This window comes from Lissotriton helveticus, chromosome 3_1 (genome assembly GCF_964261635.1).
Source record: "Lissotriton helveticus chromosome 3_1, aLisHel1.1, whole genome shotgun sequence".
Lineage (NCBI taxonomy): Eukaryota > Metazoa > Chordata > Amphibia > Caudata > Salamandridae > Lissotriton > Lissotriton helveticus.
The window spans coordinates 328,944,402-328,970,129 of NC_136061.1; the positions used below are offsets into that span (position 1 = coordinate 328,944,402).

At 43.3% G+C, this 25,728-nt stretch overlaps 1 protein-coding gene across 1 annotated transcript in view; it reads left to right on the plus strand.

Moving 5' to 3' along the window:
* Window positions 1-25,728, plus strand: part of ASPA (aspartoacylase) — a 232,071-nt gene that overhangs the window by 70,783 nt on the left and 135,560 nt on the right. Inside the window, exon 2 of the mRNA XM_078679939.1 lies at window positions 9,863-10,058. Within this exon, the coding sequence (XP_078536065.1) occupies window positions 9,863-10,058 (196 nt within the window). The remainder of the gene's footprint in view (window positions 1-9,862; window positions 10,059-25,728) is intronic.

A 25,728-nucleotide genomic window follows, 5' to 3' on the forward strand; every position in this document is an offset into this window, starting at 1 on the left:
CGCAATCTTGGCACATGTCCACACAACCATAGACATGCACACATGGCCTAATTGATGGTGACATGTTGTCAGCACACCTTCACATGTGACAGCTCGAGTGCTAGGCTATAAAAGATGCTCAAACTATCTGCACATGCTTGCCCTCATCAACGCTACCTTACCTGAGCGCCTCCTTTCTTCAGTGACGATCTTCCAGACTGGGCTTCTCTGCTCTCTCAACGGTTTCTCGTTGTGTATCTCTCCTTTTTCCATGGTTCCCGACGGCTCTAGAGAGCCTCTGGCTTTCGGCAGTTCCCTGTCTCCAGCTTCCTGTTGCTGACGTTCTGGTGGCGCAATGTGCCACAGCATATTTACAAGACCACGTAAAACCACTTTTTACATTTTTTTTAAATACATTTATTATTGTCATTTCCAAAAACAATACAGACATACAAAAACATGAGCACCGAGTTAATATCTCAATATAATTTAGAAAGCAATATGCACATTGCAGCAATTTAGAACATACATTTTAAAATCCTAGTGCTATAACTCAGATGATCAGCTAATGAGTTGTACTTTCTTAAGTATCTAGTTGTCTGTACCATTTAACTAGTGTATGGTTTCTTAGAGCCCAGGTGACATCCTATTTGTGGCTTAGGTTTTCCAATGTGCCCACACCCCTCTGGAATTCTTGTCCGTTAGGGGTAGGGTGCGTCCTGCCCACCTAGTATGTCTGTATTAGTTATCAAATACAAGCGTAGGGGTCCCAAATGTCTTTTGGCCTCGAGGATACAGGGAGTAGTTCCTCATAGGTCAATGAATGTTCCTGCCAAAAAAGAAGGTCTCAAATCCATTCTTTAAATTTAGGCGCCCGCCCTCTGTCCCACCTCCACGCAACCCTACTCTTGGCCAGTAATAGCCCAGCGCCACATACAGTTTGTATGCTGAAGGTATTTCTTCCGTGTATCCCAGGAGCGCAACTACGGGCGACTCTGTTAGTGGCGTTATGGATCTGTCCTACGGCTGCAAAGACCTGGCTCCAACAAGATTTGACTGTTGTGCATTCCCATGCAACATGTAGAAACCTTGTAGCTTCATGTCCGCATCGGTCGCAGGCGCCATTGTCACATAGTTTGAATTTGAGCATTTTAACAGGGGTGTAGTATAATCTATGAACATATTTAAAATATATGATGGGCTGCTAGCTGCTCGCAGATGCATTTCCAGTTTGTTGACAGCAATTACGCCATTTGTCTTCACTAAGGGGTTATGTTATGTTATTTGTTATGTTATTTATGGGTCTTGTATAGCGCAACGGCTACTCCAAAGGAGTGTCCCGGCGCTTTGTGCTCCAGACCCAAAAAAGAAACTGAAAAACATAACAACATAAAAGGCTAAAACGGAGGATTCACCCAGTTCCTCCTCTCACTGCATCCGAGCTGCCTCTCCGGCCGTCTAAGTTGCTGTATATAAGAGATACAACGTCCATGGAATCCGTACTTTGTAGTAAGTGGTGTGGTGGGATTAGTGTAGGCAGCTTGTTGGGGAAGTCTGGAGTAGCCGCTCTCACACTCTGTCACAGTCTAACATACATAAATAGGTCCATCGCCGCAGGGTCCCTGTATGTAAAAAACTGTTCTTTAGTACAAAAAACCTCATAAACATAAAGATCTCACCATTTCGTAATGCCAATTTTATCTAATAGTTGGCAACATCTTAGTACCTGGGTTACTTCTAGATCGGGGTGGCGAGCCACCGGGAGCAAGGGTGAGTATATCATTGCAATTAACACATGAAAAACTGGTAACCAGGTATAGGTTCAGGCGCACAACTTGTATATAAAGGCAAAGTAATATAAAGTATAATCACCGAGTGCTCCAAGGGAGAGGAATAGGTTACCACTCTATCTCTCAAAACCCAAAATAAATTCTGGGTACATGAATAATCACAACGAAATTCTCCCTGAGCTCTACAAAAGTATAAATTAAACATTACATATATTCAAGTAACACAGAAATTATGTATAAGTGCAGAAGCAGTCCAAGTAATCTTTTCTTCTTTTAACAAAGTAAAAAAGTCCATGTAATACATTTTCAGTTGTAGAACACAAAACTCAGGTATCCAGCTTGTAGAGTGCATCCAGAAGTAATTAAATAATTATCCTCCAAACGACATCCTTGGCAGCCAACACGTGTTTCGTCATATGCTATATACATGCATCATTGACTTCATCAGGGCTGCAACCCAGAAAAGCAAATACAAAGTATCAATAAATTTCAAATATAATCGTCAAGGTATGTCACCTCCACCATTAGAACTAAACCAATACAGTAAGCTGGAAGAAAAAAGATTTAGAATCACCCTAAGTGGATGTTAGTATACGAAATGAGTAGAATTAATAAAATGTAACTTAACATGAAAGATATCCTCTGTGAATCAGAGAGCCTCATATACTAATAAATTAAAGAATAAATTCCAAATTACCTCAAAAAAGAACATTTTTATATGTTATGATCATAGAAGTAGTGAATGCAAATCCAAGTCTGTAACAAAAAGATAGCTTGCCCAAAATACATAAAAATCGACAGAAACCGCCCGGCAGACCCATTATCTCGGGTATTGGTGGGCCAACAGAGAAACTGTCCCAATTTATTGATTTGTACATAAGGCCATATGTTCAGAACCTTCCTTCACATATTGAGGATACTAAACATGTACTGAATATAATGAGTGATGTTGTGTGGGAACCTGACATGATTCTGGTGACATTGGATGTGGTCTCCTTGGTGCACAGTTATAATATCGACTCCAAAATATCGTTTGGACAGAATATCGAGTCAAAAATATCGTTTGGACAAAATATCGACCGGACAGAATATAGACAGCCAAAATATCGTTTTTAAGGTAAGTGAAGTAATATCGACTGTAAATAATATAGAAAGTGAAAATATGTAAGTATATAATATAGATAGTAAAAAAATTCGTTTTTATTTTTAGGGTTCAGGGTCAGTTTTGGGTTTTTGGGTAAAGGGGTATTTTTAGGGTTCAGGGTCAGTTTTGGGTTTTTGGGTAAAGGGGTATTTTTAGGGTTCAGGGTCAGTTTTCAGTTTTTGGGTAAAGGGGTATTTTTAGGGTTCAGGGTCAGTTTTCAGTTTTTGGGTACAGGGGTATTTTTAGGGTTTAGGGTCAGTTTTCAGTTTTTGGGTAAAGGGGTATTTTTAGGGTTCAGGGTCAGTTTTGGGTTTTTGGGTAAAGGGGTATTTTTAGGGTTCAGGGTCAGTTTTCAGTTTTTGGGTATTATTTTATTATATTTTGTTACTATATATATATGTTTTAATAAATATGAAATAAAAAAATATTTATTTAACTTTCATTAATTATTTAATTATTATAAGTTAATTTAAGTAATTTTAAGTATATTTTAGTAATTAATTATTAATATTAATTTAATTTAACACTGTTTTTAGTAAATACGATATTTTTTACAACTATATTTTTGTAAACGATATTTTTAACTCGATATTTTTGTACTTACCTGTTTGTAGATAGAAACTCGATATTTTGACTGTCGATATTTTGTCAACGATATTTTTGATGGTCGATATTCTGTCCCTCGATATTATTTCAGTGATCCGGTCTCCTTATACTCCAATATTGATCACAAATTAGGAATGAAAGCTATGGAGAGCTTTTTGAATAAAAGACCTGCTGAATATTTTGAACATACTAGCATGATCATGGAAATGACTCAGATTGTACTGGAGAATAATATTTTTCTATTTGAGAATAATTGGTACAGACAGATGCTTGGTACAGCAATGGGCTCCAGATGCGCTCCATCCTTTGCCAACCTCTCAATGGGGTGGTTTGAGGCGGAGTGGATCTGGGGCCCAAGAGGCATGAAATGGATCGATCATATTTATTATTGGGGACGTTTTATGGATGATTGCCTTTTAATTTGGAGAGGGACTACAGTGGAACTTCACGCTTTCTTTGATCACCTTAATACCAATGAAGTTAATATGTCATTTACAACGCATTATGACACACATCACCTGACCTTTTTGGACCTTTCAGAGCCCAAAGGAATTGTTCACAAGATCAGGATTTTGAAACCAACTTACATGATATGGCATGCAGATTCAGGAATAGGGGTTATGACAAAAGAACTATTGTTTGAGCAATAACAAAGGCAAAAAAAACTAAAAAGAGAAGATACACTGAAACCAAGAAGTGAAATGGTGAATTATTTGTGACCCCAGAAAATCAGACTAGTTACGAGTTTTGGTACAGGTAGTCACAAACTGTTTGCGATTCTGGAGAAATACTGACATCTCCTTAAGAATGATAAAGATATTTTACCCTTTATTACAGAGAGACCATCTCTGACTTTTAGGAAAGGTGTTACATCGGCTAATATAGTTAGCCCTAGCTACCCGAGACAGATGTCTAAGAAGAACTGGTTAGGTAACCGTCCTATTGGGTTCTATTATTGTGGTAAATGCAGCTCGTGTCGATGGGCAATCAAAAAGATCAAAGAGTTTGAATACAATGATACAGGGCTGCACAGTATAAAATCGTTTATTAATTGTGAGACAACCTTTGTTGTATATGTCATCGTCTGCACCTGCAGAAAAATCTATGTGGGTAGCACCAGAAGACTGAGAGATAGAATGATGGAGCATTTTCGAGCACTTAAAAACGGTGATACAAGATATCCCATTTCAGCACCCCTGGTCCACAATATTACCGAACAAGAGCAGCAAAAATGTTTCTATCATGGTATTGAACATGTTGTGATTGATAGAAGGGGAGGTAATAGAGCACTCAAGTTAAGACGTACTGAGGCCAAATGGATCATGAAACTAAGAGCTGTGGAAGATGGTTTGAATTTAGATCCAGACTTTCAATATTTTCTGGGTGATTGATGAAATTGTGTTGTACTAATTAGCAATTTTTGTTACAAATTTAGATACCTAATTGTTATGGTATAAGTGCATTGCTAACCTCTTCTGTAACTGCATACTTGATGGGTAATTGTATAGTATTGAATTTCTACACACTCATATTTTCGTAGATATTGAGTTGTTATGGCTAAAATGTATTGACAACTGCCTGAGATACTGTATATTTGAAAGATATAATGGTAACAAGATAGTACTGTATCTCCATATACTCATAAACTTCATTTCCCATTGATATCCTTTTCCCTTTGATTTCACCCCTTTCTTACTTCAGCTTTGGGCTATATTATTTGAATGTTGAATTTGAGCTGAGGCATTTGGATGCTGGTAATGGTTTTAATAAGCATATATTATCGGCAATTGATAATTGTGAGCTATAAGTCTTATTTACCTTAACCTCGATGAACAAGGAGTGTATAGACATAGGTTAACGTTTCCGTTTTTACATTTGAATTCACAGGTTGCCGGTTCGAGCCTGTTAGACGAGGGCATTTTGTTATAAATAATTTATTTATTTTTGTACATATAGTGCGTTGAGTATACAACAAGTATGGCTTAATTAAATTTACCTATATTGTGAAGGCGCCCGTATATATTAGGTTAACAACGGTAACATTTAATGATAATGCCCGAATAAAACACCAGTTCGGGATTGCGATTTATCGCTCCTTTAGTGGTTTGTTGACAGGGTTTCAAGGTCCTAAAGAAGACGTGTCCCGGACCAAGAGGTATATTGTTAAGACTCTTCTCTCTCTCAATTCAACCGCTTCTTCTTTTGTTTCTTAAGGATGTCCTCCACTTGTTGCGGGTTAGTGAAGAATTGCTGCTTTCGCTGATGAGTGACTCAAATGCCAAGCTGGATACATCACCGCATAATCTATTTGTGCCTGGAGTAGTTTCTTCTTGCAAATTTCTTCCTGGCTTCTTGGACCGCGAGCGTGAAATCTGGGAATAAAGCAATATTGTGCGCCTCTTACACAAGTTGCTGTTTTGTTCTTGCCATCCGCAATGCAGTGTCTCGGTCCCTATAATTAAGTAGCTTGGCTATTATAGGCTTGGATGGTGCTTCCGGAGGTGGCCTGGGGCATAGGGAGCGATGCGCCCTTTCTACCAGCAATTGGGCAGAGAATGCGTTGGAGCCGAAGTCTTTGCAAAGCAGTTGTTCAACGTATTCTCCCATTTTGCCAGTGTTGGCACTTTCCGGCATTCCCAGAATACGTATGTTGTTGCGCCTTCAGCGCGTGTCAAACTCTTCATTCTTGGCGGCAATAACTTTTAACAGATGGTCCATTTGCGATAACTGCAATTTCCTGGCTGTTGCGGTATCTACCAGATCGGAAATTTGGTGTTCTGCTTCCCCAATACGTTGATCATGCTTCTCCAGTTTTTGGGCCATGAAGTCTATCCGATTGCACATGGTGTCCATTTTGGTCTCTATTGAGGCGAGGCTGTGCTTCATGATAATGAGGAGAGCTTTTAGGTCATCTCCTGCGGCCTGCAGGGAGTCGTTTGGTGGATCAGTGGGTTGCTGCTAGTTATCGCCTTGGCCTCGGGGCGTCTGCCAGGACTCAAATGGTAGTTTAGCCTGCTTGATTATTGTCCTACCCATCCTGTACAGCTGTTGCTCTTGGCTGTTGTCCCCCCTGACTGAGTAATACAGTGTCTACAGTGCTCACACCCGAGGTAAGGTTAAATTAGTTGTGTTGATCCTTTCACCTGCTGCCTGGAAGTTGCTAGCTTGTATGCTGGTAGGTGTCTCCCATGGTGCTGGTTTAGTTTGATCAGTTTTGCATTAATTCAACTATTGGTTTGTATTTTCTGCCTGCTGCGGCTCTTCTGTAAGGAGTCCGATCCAGCTGGTGCGGCTATCAAAACTCACATTGTCTCTAGGTGTTCAGGGGAGGGTTCAATGCGGCTCCAGGAGTCTTATCCTGTTTACATTGGGTGTTAATTCCGCCTCCCAGCAGTTACCCACCCAGGCAGCCGTGAATGTGTCAGGTACTGATGGATCGGTCACTCCTCACTGGCGATCAATACCCTGCGCAGTGGGTCCGCTTCAGATGAGCAGTGGGATGCCTCCAAGAGGTCTCGACTCTCCTTGCTTCTATTGGGGAGAGAGGTGGTTCCCTACTCTTCTCTCCCTCTGTTCCAGCTTGGAAGGGTACAGTATTTAGTCACTTTTGGGTGCTAGTTTAGTAACATAGAGGACCTTGATCAGGCCATTCTTACCATGTGTGCTGGCTGTTCCCGATTTCTCCATGTATGACCCATGATTGCTTCTTCTCTGCCGCAGGCTGTCAGAGGTCAGATCACACACCAGCTCAGGCTGCCAGTTGCCACGAGGCCCAGGCCTCCAGAGAGGGGTTGTCTCGCTGCTTGCCACACCTCTCACGCAGGGCAGAGAAGGTATCTCAGCTTAATCATGATGCAACCAGCTCCGCACTCATGCCTCGCTCTCCCTGTTTTATAGGCCTAGTTCCCCCTAGTCAGTGGGAGCATAGGTTGTTTACTTAAATGGCCAGTAGTTGTGTCTCAGCCACCGCTTGTGTTCAGGGATCGGGTTCGTGGTAGTGGCAGCCACAAATAGTCGCTCCAACCAGGCCTTCAGGAACAGAGGTCCGTCCTTGCAAGCCGCTGGGGTGTTTTCATAGGCCAGGGTGGGTCTCTCCCCCAGCAGTGGCAGGCCTCAGCTCCAGACATTGCTCCCGCTCCCTGCGTACCTGCTGTTTCGTGGCCTACTTAATTGGCCTGGAGCCGTGCCTCGTCCGTCGAGCGTGAAGGCCAAATCTCGCTGCAGTCTCAGACATCAATTGCCGCCGTTTCTAGGCCCTCAGGGACTGAGGACCGATCCTGCCATCTGCTGCGATGCCCTCTTAGGTCAGGCAGGTGGCTCCACCAGCAGCGGCAAGCCTCGGCTCCTCCCACTGGACTTCACTCTCGTTCCCTGTGTACACGCTTTTGCAGGGTCTGGGGAAGGCCTTTCTGATTACCAAATTCATGGCCACCAGTTTGTAGCAGATCTCACCAGCTGTATCCAGGACCTTTCCAATTTTAATTTTTATCGCTTTTGGAATTAGAGTCCATGCGGGAGCAGGATGATGACGGATTATATCTCATGGGCCGTCGGAGCCTCACAGTGGTGCGGCCATCTTTCATATACGCCCTGTAGTGCCCCCATGTAAAGCCACTTTATGTGGCTTTTTATAGCCTGGTAAATGTGTGCCCCTTTCATGTAGAACACTGCGGGAAAGGGGATTTCCATGGGTGTTGCTGGGGGTGTTCCTATGCAACACCTATGAACTAAGAAGCATTCCTAAATTTTCGAGAAATTGTAAACCTGGGAATGCGTCAGAATCTAACGCCACCCGAGGGGTGGCATTAGGAAGGCGCAAAGAGGAGAAATGTTTTCATTTCTCCTCGTTTTTATCCTTTTTCTATGTGACATTTAAAGAGGAATTTGCTTCAAATGATTGATTTAAAAAATCAATAAGCCCTGCAATGCAGGCAACCTTGCACCACAGTGCAAGGGTGCCTGTGTTGGCGCATGGCAACTTATTGTGCAACAGTGCTGGGAAGAGGGCAGGAATGCACTGTATCTAACAGATACAGCACATTCCTGCACTTTTCTTTTGACGAAGGCAGAGCAGCAAGATTCCTTGTGGCTCTGTCCTGCACCAAACCCTCATAAATGAGGCCCCTATTGTAAAGGTTAGCGTTATTTGTAAGACCAGGCAATTCCTAGTGGTAAGAAACTGCCGCTAATGTGACTTAGTGGCAGTTTTTCTTTTTTAGTGACGTACAAGGAAATTCTTGTAAATATCGCATTGTTGATTGAGGGAGTATTTTCGCCGGAACGCCTACCTTCATCTAATTTTTCAGTAAGTTACGCTAAGCGGTGCTGTGAAAAATTTACGTTAACGCTTAAAATATGCCTCTAACTGGGCTTTGCAGCAACTTGTAAATATGGCAAGGAAAAAAATGCTGCCGTAGCATCAAAAAATGTACGCTACAATGGCATTAAATTCTTGTAAATATACCCCAGAGTCTGCCCAAGTCTTCGTTCCTCCACCTCCTTAAGAGGTGGAGGTACCTCTGCGTTTCTGATGGTGTAGCCTCAGCAGGCTGTGAGGTCGGTAGACCTTCACGATAGGCATGGTCCCGCACAAACTGCACCTCATTTGGCATATAAGATCAACTAAAAGTATGGGGGGCTTCAAACAATATACCCGCTATGTTTTTTTCCAGCCAGAAGCCACGTGCAACCTGGTAGTCACTGACCGCATAGCTCAAAGAGAGAAATCTTTGTGTTTGAAACAAAATGCAGACCAGTCCATCATGACATACATGGCAGTCTGGCTGACAAACACTTTTTCTGTGAAATAATACCCACCATACTGAAAATGTCTTCAGAATATGTCTGGCAGGCAGCAGGGGCGGCCTATTCACCGTAGCACGAATCTTTGTTAAAGTTACACAGGTTAAGAGCTTCTTTTTAAGCTGCAGAATTCGAGAAGAGAGACCTCTAAGATCTAAAGCTCACTTCAGCAGGTTTGTAAAAGGACACAGCAATTATAAACAGAGGGGGTGAAAAGTGGGTTCCCTGGAGACTGTCTTCGCAGCATTGCGATGATTAAGCAGAGTTTGGTAACCCACTCAATTTGTTGTGTTGTCATCGACTGAAATACTACCTAAAACGCTTTTTATACATTTTCCTCACCTGTACATTATTGGAGAACATACTGTTCATGACCTGTGCCTCACTGAAGCTTAGAATATACAACTGCAGATTGATCAAAACCTTGACTGAGAGCATTATAAATTGCATGCCTGATTATGCTGTGCAAGAGAACTTTCACGAATAATGACTTTAAGTGAGAATACACAAATTAATTCATTTTCTTTGTAAATGTAAACAGCATGGCGGAGACTGAGGATATGCCTTATGAAGTTGCACGGGCCCAAGAAATAAATCGTTTATTTGGCCCAAAGGGAACTAATGAAGCCTACGACCTTATTTTTGACCTTCACAATACAACATCCAATATGGGTGGCACTCTTGTCATGGAAGATGCTAAAGACGACTTTATAATTCACCTGTGCCATTATATCAAGGTAACTCCTTAAAGTAAATATTGTCGCATTGTATTTCCTCTGTACACTGTTAGCCAGCAACCAGTTTTGTATTTACTGTCTAAACCCGCTGTGTCTACATGCACACCTTCGTCAATACAGGAACATTCTTTGATGTATTAAATGATTCCACTGTCTCAAGTGTATCCGTAATACAGGTGAACTTTCAAAAGATCTAAAGGATGCATATGTTAGCAGGTATCTTCCACGCCCCAAACTCCCTGTGTAATATTGTATACAATTTTATTGTGGCTGAGTCTGCTTGGATCTTTTTCTTAATGACACATCATACTTGGAAAAGATTATAGTTTATAATGAATTAGTTGAGCCCTCGACGTCTCTCATCCCACCTAATTGCAACACCCTACGCTCCCCGCTCCTTTCGGATTATTCACTAGTCACTGCATCTGTGCACAAACCGATCATCTTGGCTCAATTCACTAGCTACCTGCAACTATACTATCACTCTAATTCTGGTCAACAGCCCTTCTACCGCCACCTCGCTACCTACCCAATTACCAAAACATAAAATTCCCCAGATTCCCTTCCTTCATTCTTGAATTAAATACCAAATGACCACACATCTCTGCAACAAACCACATCTTTTTACCAATTTAACAACGCCGTGGAACATACTTTCAACACACTTCATCGTTTGTACATATTTTCACAGTAACATTATTCCCACAGCCTTCATTCTCATCTAATAGTAATTCTGTGGAAAGTGAGATGCTAGAATTCCTTTGCAGATGAAGGAAGAATAACACTACCGAAAATCCCAATACATATAATCAAGCCCTGAGCTCATTATCCTTGGGCCTAAATAATGCTAAATTAACATACTTTCTAATCTTCATCATCTAACTGTGCCCTACTTACGCTGTCCTGCATGCACAATCAACAACTCAGGTTCAGGTTCAGGTTCAGAAAGCTTTATTCGGTTTGCATAGTACAACCATAAAAGCGACAAAAACAAGAAATGTACATGTAATTACACAGGATCATGAAATACAAGATTGTTATTATTTACAGGTGGCATATATGTCTAAGCATTCATTTCCAGGCAATAAATAGCACTTGAAGGGAAACATTTTGATAAATATTTGAAAGAGTATAAATGGCAACTATCACATATAAACTAAGACGACATGTATAAAAAAAACTTTCCTTAAAAGCATTGTACTTAGACAGTGTCCTAGCTTAAAATGTTATCAAGGGTTTTTACTAAAGTGACATGTGCATAAAGAGAGCTCAAATTTGCAACAGTACAACGCATAGTAAGCATATTCATATTCTCATACAGAGCGGTAAGGGCAAATAAAGAGCCGATACTCACTGTAATGTCGGAGTCAAAAACTCGGCTTAATACCCCAACTATATACACATAAATGTAAGCTAGCGTATACTTATTCCATGATACCAGTTGCAAATTGTTACGGTACTATTGATTTCCTGGCTGCTCTGCATTTTAATAAAAATAGTGCGACCCGGAAACAAATGTCTGTATTCTCAAGAGCACACAATAAATTCATTGCTTCCACTGTTTTACGTACATTATATTTTAAAAAGATGGGCTTCAGGTAAAATTTCCTAAAGGAGGAATAAAATTTGCAAAATAATAAAAAATGACAACAACTCTGGTTGGAAATATTGTCACAAGGACATTTCATAGAAGACCTTTCTCATATCTCTGGGAAGGATACTAAATGATGGGCGGTCCCCAACCTCAGACGTATCAAAACAAAACGGTGTGAGGGTCTTGACACCTCCGTTAAGTATGCCTGGAACCCATTTTTGAGTCCGAGTTGTGTATAAAAAATAAAAGTTTTTGGGAGCCTAATTAGTTTTAGTCGCTCTTCCCTTTTATATAATAAGAACGAATTTTTGATTTCTTTCTTTGTAAAGGGGATTGCGTATTCTGACTCCTTTAAAATGTTAAAATCAAACAAGATACTACACCAGTAAATAATATAGCTCAACCAAGGGATACGAGAACAAAAATCTAATTTGAGACAATCTCTAATTATTCTCTGAGTGAACTCAGTCTCCTTCTTATCACAGATCGAGCGCCATAATAGCAATGGGCGTAGAGCCGCTAAGTCCGATGTATAGTTAAGGCCAGTTTCTTGGTGGATTAAATAAGTTGAGGCCGACGCTGGGGTACTCAAAAGCGGTTTTAAGAAACAGTTTTCGATTTTTTGAAGCTCGACTGTGGAGGAATGACCCCATATTCCAACTCCATACAGAGCTGAGGAGACACATCTGGCATTATAGATGGTCACCATGTCTTTTATCCTCTGGTCCCCTAATTTACTTGCAAAACAAAAAATCCCATTTGTGTTCCTTATCATTTTTAATTCAATGTTTTCTTGCTCGCTTGCCCATTTACCATTTTGTTCAAAAGTAATGCCTAAGTAACAAAAAGTTTTAACGGCTTGTATTTTGCAACCATCAAGAAAAAAAGGCCTTGATGTCTTCGTTGTCTTCCCACAGGCCATGGTGTAAGTCTTAGACTTGTTAATTAAAAGTTTCCTTTCTTTTATAAAATGTGCAAATTCATCAATAAGCCGCTGAAGACCTAAAGGGGTGCGGGAAATTAAAACAGCATCATCTGCATATAGCAGAACAGACACCACTGTACCATCAATTATTGGGGCATCTGCTGGGGTGTTATTTAATACTGTAGCTATTTGGTTGATAAAAAGGGAAAATAAAAGGGGGGCCAGTACGCAGCCCTGCCTTATGCCTCTTTTGACTTGAAAAATAGGAGTTTGTTCTCCTGTAGGCCCATATCTTACGCTGCATGACAACCTCTCGTATACTCTGGCCAGAAAAAATACTATCTCCTCCGGGGCCCCAGATTCGAGCAACACTTTCCACAGGAGGGAATGATCTACTAGATCGAACGCGCTACTCAGATCAGCAAAACACATGAACAGGTTGCCCTCTTTGGCTACCGTGTATTTGTTGATGAGAAGGTCTAAATTAACGCATTGTTCGATTGTTCCCATACCCTTGCGGAATCCGTATTGCACTGGTGTTAAAGCCCCGTTTTCTTCGGCCCAGGTTTCCAGTCTTTTTAAAAGAACCCTGCTCATCACTTTTATGGAGGAGTCCAGCAAGGAGATTGGTCGATAATTACAGGCCTCTGAACGTGAACCCTTTTTATAGAGTGGAACAATAAGTGATTGTGCCCATGTGGCAGGGAAATTTCCCAGGGCTGCAGTGTTAAAAATTGTTGTCAGAATCGGGACCCATAAGTCCATCAAGTCTTTGTACAAGTCTATCGGTACGCCGTCCGGGCCCGGTGCTTTTCCCCCTTTACTATTTATTAACCCTTCCCTCACCTCTTCGACAGCAATTAATAATGGTAGTCTTGGCCATGTAAAATCATTATCTAAAAATAAAGTTAAAACCATCCAGGATTAAAAGTCTTAGAAAAATGGTGAATCCATTCAGTGCAATTTACATGAGATGTAAGTTCGGGAATACAATTTTCCTTTAAAAAAGGACTGTTAACAGTGTCCCAAAAAGTTTGCTATTTTTAGTGTCAGCAGCCATGCTTAGTTTATCCCAGGCATCTTGCCGCAGTTCTTTTTTATGCATCAGCAAGGTTTGCTTATAGGCCTTTCTGAGCTCCAGAATAATCAGTTGGTTACGAGGCTTAGACCCTAGCGCTATTTTAAGCTGGTGTAATGCCTTAGTGCACTTTGGGTTAAACCACCTCGTACCTCCCTGTTTATTCGCTCTGGGGATTTTAGTTAACAGTTTTGTGATTACATTATTTATTTCAGAAAAAGTTATTAATAAAGTCTCGGGTACAACATCCTCTTTAAGGCAGTAATTGATAGCATCCCTACATCTGGTGACCACCTCTTTTTGGATCATCGGGGGATCTACACCATCCCACTTTATTCTCACCCCGTTAGGCCGGACCGGGATAATGTCTACAAGGCGGTCTCCAGTAGTAGGTATTTTCCTACCCCAATCTAGTAATACTATGGAGATGCTATTGTGGTCGCTGACCGCCTGCTCCTCTATCCAAAGATCTTTAAAGAAACTATTTCCTGAAATTGCAATGTGATCTATATTAGTGTTCCCGGTCCTCCCCGTGAATGTTGGGCATTTAATATGTCCTTTCTTCATTGAGCAATCTAACAGCTCAAGATCAAATTTTGCCAAGAGTGTATTTAGTGCCATACCGTAATTACAATGTGGGAAATGTATGTTGCACTCATCTTTTACCATAGTGGTACTATGGGTCTTCATTAAACCACATGAATTAGTCAAAGTCGCTGGGCATACCCGAATATTGAAGTCACCCGCCCACAAAATAACCACAAGTTTCTTAGAGAGATTCAATACTCTATCTAACTCCTTCTCAAGTGGTACTAGTGGTGATTCTTTTTCCTTATTAAAAATATTATTATAGTAATTTATTAAAACCAAATCCCTACCCTTTGCAAACATTAGTCTTAAGATTTGACTGTAGTTACCAATTGGTGTATAACTTATCACTTTACAACCAATTAGCTTAGTAGATATAAGTAACAACAGCCCCCCTTTAGCCCTTCCTGTTCGGGAGGGTACAGCATTAAGACAATAAGATGTATATCCTTCTACAGTAACCTCGTCGGTACACCATGTCTCTTGTAGACAAACAAAGTCACTTCCATAGAAAATAAACTCCTGCCAAAATGGAGTGTCTAGCTTTTTCTTTAATCCTGCGATATTCCAGGTGGTTAGCGTATACCCCTCCTGTTCTACACTTTCCGGGCCCTGAATCCCTTCTAGATTTTTAGGAGAATTTAAGTTTATGTTTGCATTTATGGGGGCACCCTCCTTTGCCGGAGACTCAGCAGGAATAACCAAAACTGTTTTGCAGGTCAGGCTGTTCTCACTAGTTCCAACGACTGTGTACTCCATGTTATTACCCATTTGTAAATTTTCTCTAATTAAATTCTCGCGACCCTTATCAAAAGTGTGCATCTCGTCTGTCACAAATCCAGATGGTGCCTTTTCCATGATTGTATGTCAATCATTTCCCTCCATTCTGGATAGGCATTCATATCTATTAAATAGCGGGATGCAGGACTGCGATGGGTATACTACTCGTGGGAGGGGCACACAGTTTATAGTATTTGAGGCAAAAAATCTATGTCCGGGTACTGGGAGATTGATCCCTAATTGTCTGTAAAAGTACTCCACAGGCAATAATGTCATTTTACATTCTCTACGGGACGGTGGGGGGGCATTGAGTAAAGTCGCGTGTGCCCAGTTCGATGACCTAAAATTTATAATCACACAATCCCCATCAAAGGTTTTCGGTGCAGGACCTATCTATCCCACTCTTTGGGTAAGTAGTATCTGTTCCCTACCCGTATTGGGGTAACTACAATTATAAGTCAACCAATGGAGGATTTTATTCTTGAGGGTTTCTGTTGATTCCGTTTGCCCTTCCCGCAATTTGGGGACTTTACAAAGAACCGCGACATAAGGGCTACTTTCAGGTGGTAAATTCATTACCAATGGTATGTCACAGCGTTTTGAATTTCCCGGGGGACATGTAGCCTTCGGCTGTTCAGGCCCAGTCCTTCCAGATGCCCCCTCCCCTTCCTGGGTGTTCGCCCTTTTCTCTTTGGGTGGAACAGACTATTTCCCTTGTATGGTGCCCTTTCTGTTAATCTGAGCACTATCCTTTGTATTAAGGTTGTCATTTGCGGGTACTGTAGTTTTAGTTATAATTGCGACTTTCGAAGGCCCCTGTTGTGTTGTTTCTACTCTTTCTTTTACCTTTGTGTCGACTTTCTTTTGGGTGGGCTTGGATAATGCCCCTTTAAGGGTTGATGTTTGTAGTGGTAGACATGGTGAGACACTAGATGGCTTTTGGCATCCTACAAGTTTCACTACTTGCTCTTGTAAAGAGCACATCTTTGTTTCAATACTTACTATCTTTAGATAGATAGGGCTCAATAGTGTGGAGACAAGAGTCTCCATTCGCACCCAAAAGTCTGCACTACCCCCCACTATGTTAGCCTCAGGTGGTGGTACATCAGTGTCGTTTGGACGACTAGTACCCTTGTCGTTTCTCAACCCTACTTGGTTTTTCGACCCCTTCCGATATGTATGACTACCTATACCCTTTTGTTTACTTGTATGTTGCTCGCTGATGGTATGTTTTAATTTTTTCTTTGCTTTCTGCCCCCTTGTTCGAGCTGGTGGGCTATCGATAATTACCCTGTCCAGGTTAGATGATTCAGTGTTTGGATCAGCAGCTAGGCCTTCTGGACCTTCTGTTGTTATAGAGTCATCAATAGCCAGGGAAGCAAGATCTTGACTCATAGTCTGTGACTTCATATTGGGGGTGGATGAAAGCCTACTACCCATGCGGGAGTGATCTAGTGGCGCCGAATCCACAAAAAGGCTATTCCCGTGGTTCTCTGCTCCGGGAAGCCCTACGTATGAGACCACGAGCAATGAATCAAGGGAGTTAGCCAGGACTGGTGATGAGTTGGTTGGTTGCATTAGTATGGGTAAACTAGAGGGGAGCGAGTAGTGTCTCTCGGTATTCTCAATGGCCGTAGTCACAACCCCTATTGTCTTTTGCAACATCCTATCTATGGCAGTTAAACTAACGAGGGGGTAGTGCTAGATGTAGTTGGGTTCTTCCTGGTCCTTGGTCCTGATACAGCAGGTGTTTTCTTCCCCATATTATTAGCAGATGTAATGTATCCACAAGGGACACGTAACCCGCAATACCTAGATACCTACCAACAGTATGGTCCTTGTCCACAAGATGCAAGTGTCCCGAATAGAAATAACAGACTCACGGTAGTCCAGGTATGTCTGGATGCTTACGACGGGGTTTCACGGGCTGCCAAGTGGGGTGGCCCAGCCCAGCCTTTGCCAGCCCCTGACGGCCACCGACGGCCCGCCCTTTGCCTGGGCTTCGCCCGGCGACTTTCCCGCGCGCTCCTGCAATGCGGGGGAAGAGGCGGATTTTGTAGCGCCTCCTGGCGCGTTACTGCCGGTATCGATGGCGGCTTCCGGCCGCTTTGCAGCCTGGAACCTGCAGTCCCTAGTTGTCCCGGGGTCAGGAGCTCTCCCCCGCACAGCAGCCTCTGCAGGTGAAAGAGGCTTGCGGCGGCGGGGGGAGAATGAAGGAGCTGCAGCAAGGGCGGCGGGTCCGAGGACTGGATGTCCCCACAGAGGTAGATTCAATTTGCCTATGCTTACCATGCACACCAAATAAATAATCTCTCCTCTCAGCCAAGGATTTTGCATCATATCGCCCTCTCAAAATCACCATTATTAGAGAAACCCTCCCTACTCTATTTAGTAGGCTACATTTTCTCCTCACACACACAACCTCATCGGCTGCGCTCTCAGGCTCTGGTCAGAGGCTGGTAAAACATGAAGATGATGTAGTGCTGTTTACTGCGCCTGATAAATACCTAATCCTTTGGGTGAGGTATACATTGGCTGTAGGAAATACCACAGATTTTTAGTTTACCAGCCGAAAATGAGGAAACATAATTGGGAACAGCTGGGTATTGCTTGTATTTCTGCATGTAACAGACAGACATTTGCTGTCCATTTTCAACTGATATGTAACAAACAATGCCCTGGATACACTTGGAGAACACTTCCTGTGTATCATTGCCATTGATTTTATTTTATTTCATAAACTCCTGCTTTGAGAACTTGTTCGTGAACAAAATGTTGAGCAGGTGAAAACACCCTAGGATTCAGCGCTGCCTCAAGGGCCTCTGCTGTGGCAAATAGCTCCACACCAGGCATCTAGATCCGCCATGAAGGGGGTGAAGGCCAGGGCCTCTGCTGACCAGGGGGCTGGTGGTCTTCTCACAAAGATCTAAATTCCCTCTAAAGTCCTTAAGAAATTGCCTGCTGTTAACCACATTTTGTTCTTCCCTGTATGGCTAGTCAGAAGCAGGCAATCCAAAGCTGTGAAGTTTGTATTGTTGAGTCACTCAAAGCCGTTAGATGTGAGGGGTTGTAAAAGAGCATCCAAGCACGTGGTATGTTAACCCACCTTGCAGAGCAGAGGGGATTTTAGAGAATTATAGTAGTTTATATTGTGACTTCTCCACATTGAAACGGTTATGGAATTGCTCTGTTCGAAGGCATGCTTAGAACTCTCTAGGCTCAATATGACAGCCCTGAAGCTGTGCACTACTGTATGTATCAAAGAGGTGAATTTCAGTTGCAGAAACTCTCACATAAATTATGTAAATTGGGCCCAGTTGTTCAAAGCAATGTTATGGTTGGAAATGCTTGGAATTAGAATTTGAGAGTGCAAAATGCTTTTTGGAATGTACTGAACCCATATCAGTAGTTGTAAACTTTTTTCCACCTTCTAAAACGGGTTTAGAAATGGATAAGTAATCACTGTTTGGAAACCACTTGTTTTAGGCATTCCTTCCAAATAACAATTAATAGTCATATGTATCAAAGGCTTAAAACCGAAACAGTGATTGTGCCAAGAAGCACTTGCAAAGTGTAATGTTCTAAAGTTAGCCTACTGCCAATTCATGGTAGTTTGTTGGTATTTTTTTGTATTTTATTAGCAAAACCCTACAATTGTGGGTTTGATAAAAAGTGACCACAATGCGCAGGGTGAGCTTTCTGACCCAATGTAGCAGGCAGGTCTGTAGTGGACAGCTCGCCTGGGGACAGTGCCTGACAGCCGAACGGGCAGAGATCCCTCTGTTGGAAACATGGTGGTTTTCATTGAGGATTTAGGAGCCCCTAAATAAAGAATGTTGCAATAATCAAGTCAGGAAAAAACCAAGCCCTGCAAAATCGTCCTTTGGTAAGAGCCAAAGTATTTTCCTCAAGCATCTAGGTAGACCAGAGCAGCTAGAGGCCAGCTTATTTATTTGCACAGGACGGGACACAGTATCAAATGCTGCACTCAAATCCAAGAGAATCAGAGCACGTTGGAGTTCAAAGCTTCGGGAGCAAGGACAACCATGGGCCCCAGTATGCCTATGTAAAATGGAAGAAGCAGGCTGCAAAAGCAAGGGTTGGGAGAAAGAAGGCCAAATGCTCTATGGCTTTTTTTGGTCATATTGAAGTTATCTCCGCCCCTCCCAGCGCTGTCTGACACACACTTTGTGTGCAAGCACGCAGGGATTGCCTCCAGTCTCGCAGCACATATAGCCAGTTCAGACGCTGCTTCCATACTTTTTAGTGCAATAAATTGCATGAGAGCAGCGCCTAGATTGACTTGGGCAGGCAAACTCACCGCTTCATCGAAGAAGGGAAGGTGTGCCTATGTTCCCTTGTGGCTTCGTGAATCAATGTAGATTTGAGGGCTGAACTACCCATGTCAGGCTCACTGTCAACAAGGGCCTGACCTCACAGGCATGCGGTTTTCACTTAACTGCGTCCTAGTGCCATTCATATCAAATCACAACAGTCACTGCCATGAGGAGTGATTGTAGCACCCACTACATAACACTGTTTCACTAGCCTTACCCCACAAAGGTTATGTAAAGAAAATGTCAAGGTAAAGGAACAAATGACATCACAAACATGCAAATAAATGCTGTGAGTAACAACTTGCTATGTGTGGGGCAGGGAGAAATGGTCAAAAGCCCATACGGAGAAACCGTAGCGATCTAGACGTAATGTAATAATTACTTCCTTTGTATGGTTTTGAATTACTAAAGCACATTACACTGTCAGGTCTGGACTCATCTGATTTGATTCAGATTGCTGTGGTCACCAATGAAACATCAATTGTGGCTTAGATATCTTGTGTTTGGGTCTCACCTATTTGGTGGTGTTTTTCTAAGTTTATATTTACATTTTTGCGCAATAAATAACGACTAATAATTTTTATTCAGTTATTTCACATTTATGTAAAAATACCACATTAGATCAAATGGATGCTATTTCTGTAATTCACACCTGTATTCACTGTCTCCCATCCGGTCTCACAAGCCCTGTAGAGTGAAGTCAGCTGATGTAATGGTTTATTCCCACTGTTAGTAGTACAAAGCTTTTGTTAGACCTGACATATTTGGTATGGTCTTCCCCCAAACATTTTGCCTTCACAACCCCTGCTTTCTAAATTCGTTTTTGTTGGAACTATAACCCTGTGCACTTTACCACTGTTAACCAGTGGTAAAGTGCTTGTGCTCGCTCCTTAAAACATGGAAAAACTGGCCCACCTTGACTTGCTTTTACGCCCCTAGTACATGGACTACATGTACCCAGGGCTTCTAAATTAAATGCCACTAGTAGGCCTGCAGCACTCATTATACCATACACTACGACAACTTCGACTAAGACAACCAACACACTGAACCCTCACCAACCACCCCGACACCCGGAAGCCAGCGATCGACAACTGGACAGCCCTCACCACTGAAGACACACTGAAGACGATGAAGTCAATCCACTCCGGGGCCCCCACGGACCCCTACCCCCACGACATTTTCAACAGAGCCACCGACTTCATCGCACCCATGCTCTGCCACACCATCAACCACTCCCTGGCAACCACCTCGTTCCCTGATGACTGGAAACACTCTGACATCAACCCCCACCTGAAGAAACCCTCAGTGGACCCCACCAACCTCAAAAACTACAGACCAATCTACCTGCTCCCGTTCCCAGCGAAAGTCATCGAGAAAGCCATCAACAGCCAACTCGCCACATTCATCGAAGAGCATAACATGCTCGACTTCTCCCAATCTGTCTTCAGAAAAAACCACAGTACGGAACTGCCCTCCTCCCCACAACAGAGGACATCCGTACCTTACTGGACAAAGGAGAAACAGCAGCCCTCATCCTCCTTGACCTCTCAGCGGCGTTCTACACAGTCTCTCACTGCACCCTAATACGCAGATTCCACAACGCAGGGATCCAAGACAAGACCCTCAACTGGATCCGCTCCTTCCTCTCCAGCAGAACACAGCGGGTCAAACTCCCCCCTTCCCTCTCGGACCCTACACCTACCACCTGCGGAGTCCCCCAAGGGTCCTCCCTCAGCCCTACGCTCTTTAACGTCTACATGGCTCCGCTCGCCCCCATCGTCAGAACCTACGGACTCAACATTGTGTCATACGCAGACGACTTCCAACTCATCCTCTCCCTGTCCAACGAACCCAACACCCCCAGACACAACTTTCGAGAAGGCATGGAAGCCGTCGCCAAATGGATGAAAAACAGCTGCCTACAACTAAACACCAACAAAACGGAAGTACTCATCATGGGCCTAAACCCAGATGCCTGGAACAACACCTGGTGGCCCACTGCCTTCGCAAGCCCGTCCACCCCACTGACCATGCATGTAATCTGGGAATCATCCTGGACTCAGAGCTCAAAATGGACCCACAGATCAACTCCGTATCGTCCTCCTGCTTCCACACCCTCCTCCTCCTACGTAAGACCTTCAAATGGATCCCCCTCGAACACAGAAAGAATGTCACTCATGCCCTGGTCACCAGCAGGCTCGACTACGGCAACACACTCTATGGCGGAATAAACGAAAACCTCACCCGCAAGCTACAGAACATCCAAAACGCCGCCGCAAGACTGGTCCTCAACCTGCCAAGACACTACCACATCTCCCAGCACCTGCGCACACTCCACTGGCTCATCATCGAAGCTAGAGTCACCTTCAAGATGCTAACCCACGCTCACAAGGCCCTCCATGACACCGGACCAGCATACCTGAACAGCCGACTCAAATTCCACGCACCCCAAAGGACCCTACGATCCGCCCAGCTCTCCTACCTAGTGGTCCCCCGCATCAGAAAGACCATTGCTCCTTTTCCTTCCATGCGGCCAAAGCCTGGAACGACCTTCTGCTCTACCTCAGACAAATAACTTCGCTCCCCATCTTCGCAAGAAACCTCAAAACCTGGCTCTTCGACAGACCCCCTCCTTGATGGACTGGAACCTGCGAACCCGCCCTCCTCTAACCCACTCAGCACCTTGAGACCCTTACGGGTGAGTAGTTGCGCTCAACAAACACTTGTTTTGAATTGATTTGACACTAAAGTAACACTTTAAAACATGTCTCAGGCCTGCCATTGCAGCCTGTGGTGCAGTTCAACCTGGCAAAATAAAGCATTTGCCAGACCTAAACCTTCCTTCAATGCATATAAGTCACCCGTAAGGTAGGTCCTAAAGAGCCCGAAGGGTAGGGTGTACCATATTTAGAACATAGGACAAGTTTTACATTTCCTGGTAGTGAAAAACTACCACATTTGCTTTTTCACTACTGTAAGGCTTACCTCTCCCATAGGATATCACTGGGTTACCTCATTGCATTTAATAAGTACTAACGTTTGATTGGAAACAGGTAGAAATGTTATGTTCGGATCCAACTCAATTGTAATTTAAAATCCTATTCAATGGTAAAGTCAAATTTGAAGCCACAATTTTTAAAATGTCACTTTTAGAAAGTTGGTATTTTGTTGTCTATTATTTGATGCCTATTGCCAGTGTCCTGGGTCACGTGACCCCACTGTTAAACTTTATTTATTCCTCACAGACACTGAAACAATAAGGCTTGGGTATAGGCAGAATGGCCCATCCTTTAAGGATAGGTAGGGATGGAGCTGTTCCCTGCCCCAGTTGCACCTCTTAAAACCTTGCCTCCAGCAGACTTATAGAAACCTAACACTAGTCTTTTGTGAACTTAGACTTTTTGGAGCCTTGGCAGGTGAAGCAAGGAGCTTTCCAGAACCAGATGTGGGGGTAAGCAAGAAGATTTTCCCCACTTCAAAGGCTGGCACAAATATAAATATTGGACCCTAAGATCAACTTTTGCATACACTATTGGACCTGTGGAGGACATTAGAAGTCCATCTTGGATTCCCAGAAGACTACCCTGCTGCCTGAGGCCTGCCTGGTATCTCTGAGGACTGCCCTTCTGCCAACAGAGGCTGGTCCTGCTGCTTGCGGCCTGGCATGCATCCCAGATGACTGCCCTAATTCTTGAGGCCTACCTTGATGCTTGAACCCAGGACTACCAGAGTGACTCCAAGGACTAGTTGGCTGGCCTCCTGTGTGAGGTACAAGGACATACCAGGCTCCAGAAACCTTCAACTCTTCACCTGGCCTCTCCTGGAGTGAGCCCTGACCCTCCAAGTGGTGTCTATACAGTCCTGGACACTTAGAGGTGATGTGGAAGGTGCTGATCATGACTATCTTTAAATGTTGGAAAATTTTGGGAAGCTTGAGGAACTTTTTTCACAAAGGGTGGTAAGAGAACTAACAGAAGACCGGGACCTGCCTCTCTGCTAAGCATGTCAGGGGCTCGGTGATGCTGACCGACGGGGTGTGGACTTTAACATCTGTTCATTTCCACCCAGTCCGCAGGACTCCTACGGCCCCTTTAACTCCGCTTGGATTTCCCCTGAGACACTGCCCACAAACCTGACGTCACCCGCCGGGAGCCAATCAGCTGTGGAGGAGGCGGATAAGGAAGCTCAGCCAGGATCTGAGAGCGCGAAAGCCGGAGGAGGACCGGAAATAGAGGATCCGAAGACGACCAGCGTTGCTGACTTGCAACCCAAGAAGAGGAAGGACGAAGACTCGGAAGACGGCCAGACCAGCGAAACCAGCACGCCAGGAGGCCACCGTCACCACGAGTCACCCCGCCACACTTCTGGAGAAGTGTGGCTGGACAAGGTACGGAGCCGGATACGGGGATTTGTCTTTTCACGGGGTGGGACGGTGTAGGAGTGGTTGAGGGTGGTCACTGGACTGCTTGTGTATATCGTTTTCACTTTACACACTCCCGAGCACTTCTTGAGTGTTTACATTGTGACGGTTCGTCAATACGGGTGATAGTCCCTGGTGATCCACTCACTCCTCTGCCCTCCTCGTCCTTATTTAGAACCCAGAAACAAGCCAGTAACCCTGGGGTATTTTTTTCTTTCTTTTCTTTATTCCTGGCTCGGTGGAGAGTTACCCGGAACCCCAGCGGAAAGCACTGAAGTTGAGAGAAGAATCCAGGAAGGACTCTGACTACGCTGGTCCTGAACGGTCTTGTTAAAAACACCTAGGATACGGGTGTTAATTCTTTTGATTGGCATTACCTTAAAATAAATAAGCACGTAAGACGCTCCATATGTGGTCACCTCCTTATTCATCCTAGCCCCCCCCATTAAAGAGCATCGCTGGTCAGCGTGACTCAGCAGTAGCTCCTGCTACGTTCTCAGCAGCAGTAAAATCCTGTTCAGTAGGACCTGCCGGGGTAGGTATCCGGCCTCATGAAGCTCATGCCGGCTACAGCCTGCAGTTTCAACCCGCTGGTGATTACCTTCCATCTTCCCAAAAATGTGACAACGTACGGAGGTAAAAATCTTCACATGACCCCATCCCAAGGCTCCCCAATGACTACGCATTCTCCTGGGACACCGCCAGCTGCCATGTCCTGCTGAGCATTACCTTCTCAGGAACTTTTCCACTAAATGCATTCAAAGTCTGAAGGTAAGATGAAACCAGACCCAATCCACCTTGTGTATCCAAGGCACACTCCATTACAGTCTGCCTTAACTTTTGCCTTGGCCCCTGGCCTGCGTGACCAGATATCCATGGTTGGCTCTTTGGTCTTTTAGGTGCTATCATTTACTTAAAAATAAAGAAAATATTTAACTCTGATTCTACTGATTGGATTTAATTTGATATTATTTCATTAATTAAAATTCTCTCTTGTGTTGTATTTTCATTGTACTACTATTTGTGTACTGCATAAATACTTTGCACATTGCCTCTAAGTTAAGACTGACTGTTTTGGTGCCAAGCTACCAGAGGGTTAAGCACAGGTCTATTTAGTGACTGTTGTGGTTCACCCTGATAAGAATTGCGGCTGTTGCCTGAGGAGGGTTTCACCTTCCTTAACTAATAACCCAATTTCTTACATTGGTGTGTTTTTAGAATTTGAGTAGATCTCAACCCTAACTTCCTAACCCTAAGTTAATTTTGTGGGTTTTGTAATTATACTTTAGACGTCTACGGGCCACCCGTTTAACATACAGTGGTATTGATCACAATATTGAAAAAATGAACTTTAGACATTACTCAGACACCACCAAAAGCATCCATAGCTTTCACATGAAGTCTGCTGAATAAATATGATTGTGATCCTCATGTGGCTGCAGGATTACCACAAAAAAACCGAAAGCACGAATTGCAAACATCAACGTTTCACTTTCTCAGATTTCAGAGATAATTTGGACATGCTCTGAAATGTACTCTCATTCTTCTAGTGTTGATATGTGTCAGAGGTGCTCCATCGCATCTCAGCTAAACATATTTTTTATGGCGTCATCCATGGTCCTCTTGCAAACACTCTTGATCTGACTGACAGGGAGAAAACTCTCAGATGTTCGTAGTCAATTAGAATCGGATGGATTCTCATACCAAGTGTGTAAGTTTTCTGACTGTGAATAATGGCAACCAATAAAATTCTTTGAAAATATGCTGGCACCTATGGTCGAGCTATAGATAAAGCTAACTCTTCCAAGTGTGGATTGAGACATTTTAAACACTGATTCTCCCAAAAATGCTAACCAGATTTACACCAAACAACAAAAAAGTATTTTCTCCGTCTTCATGGGTTGGTGTATATGTGTCCAGGAAATTGCACTGCAGTGGAGACAAA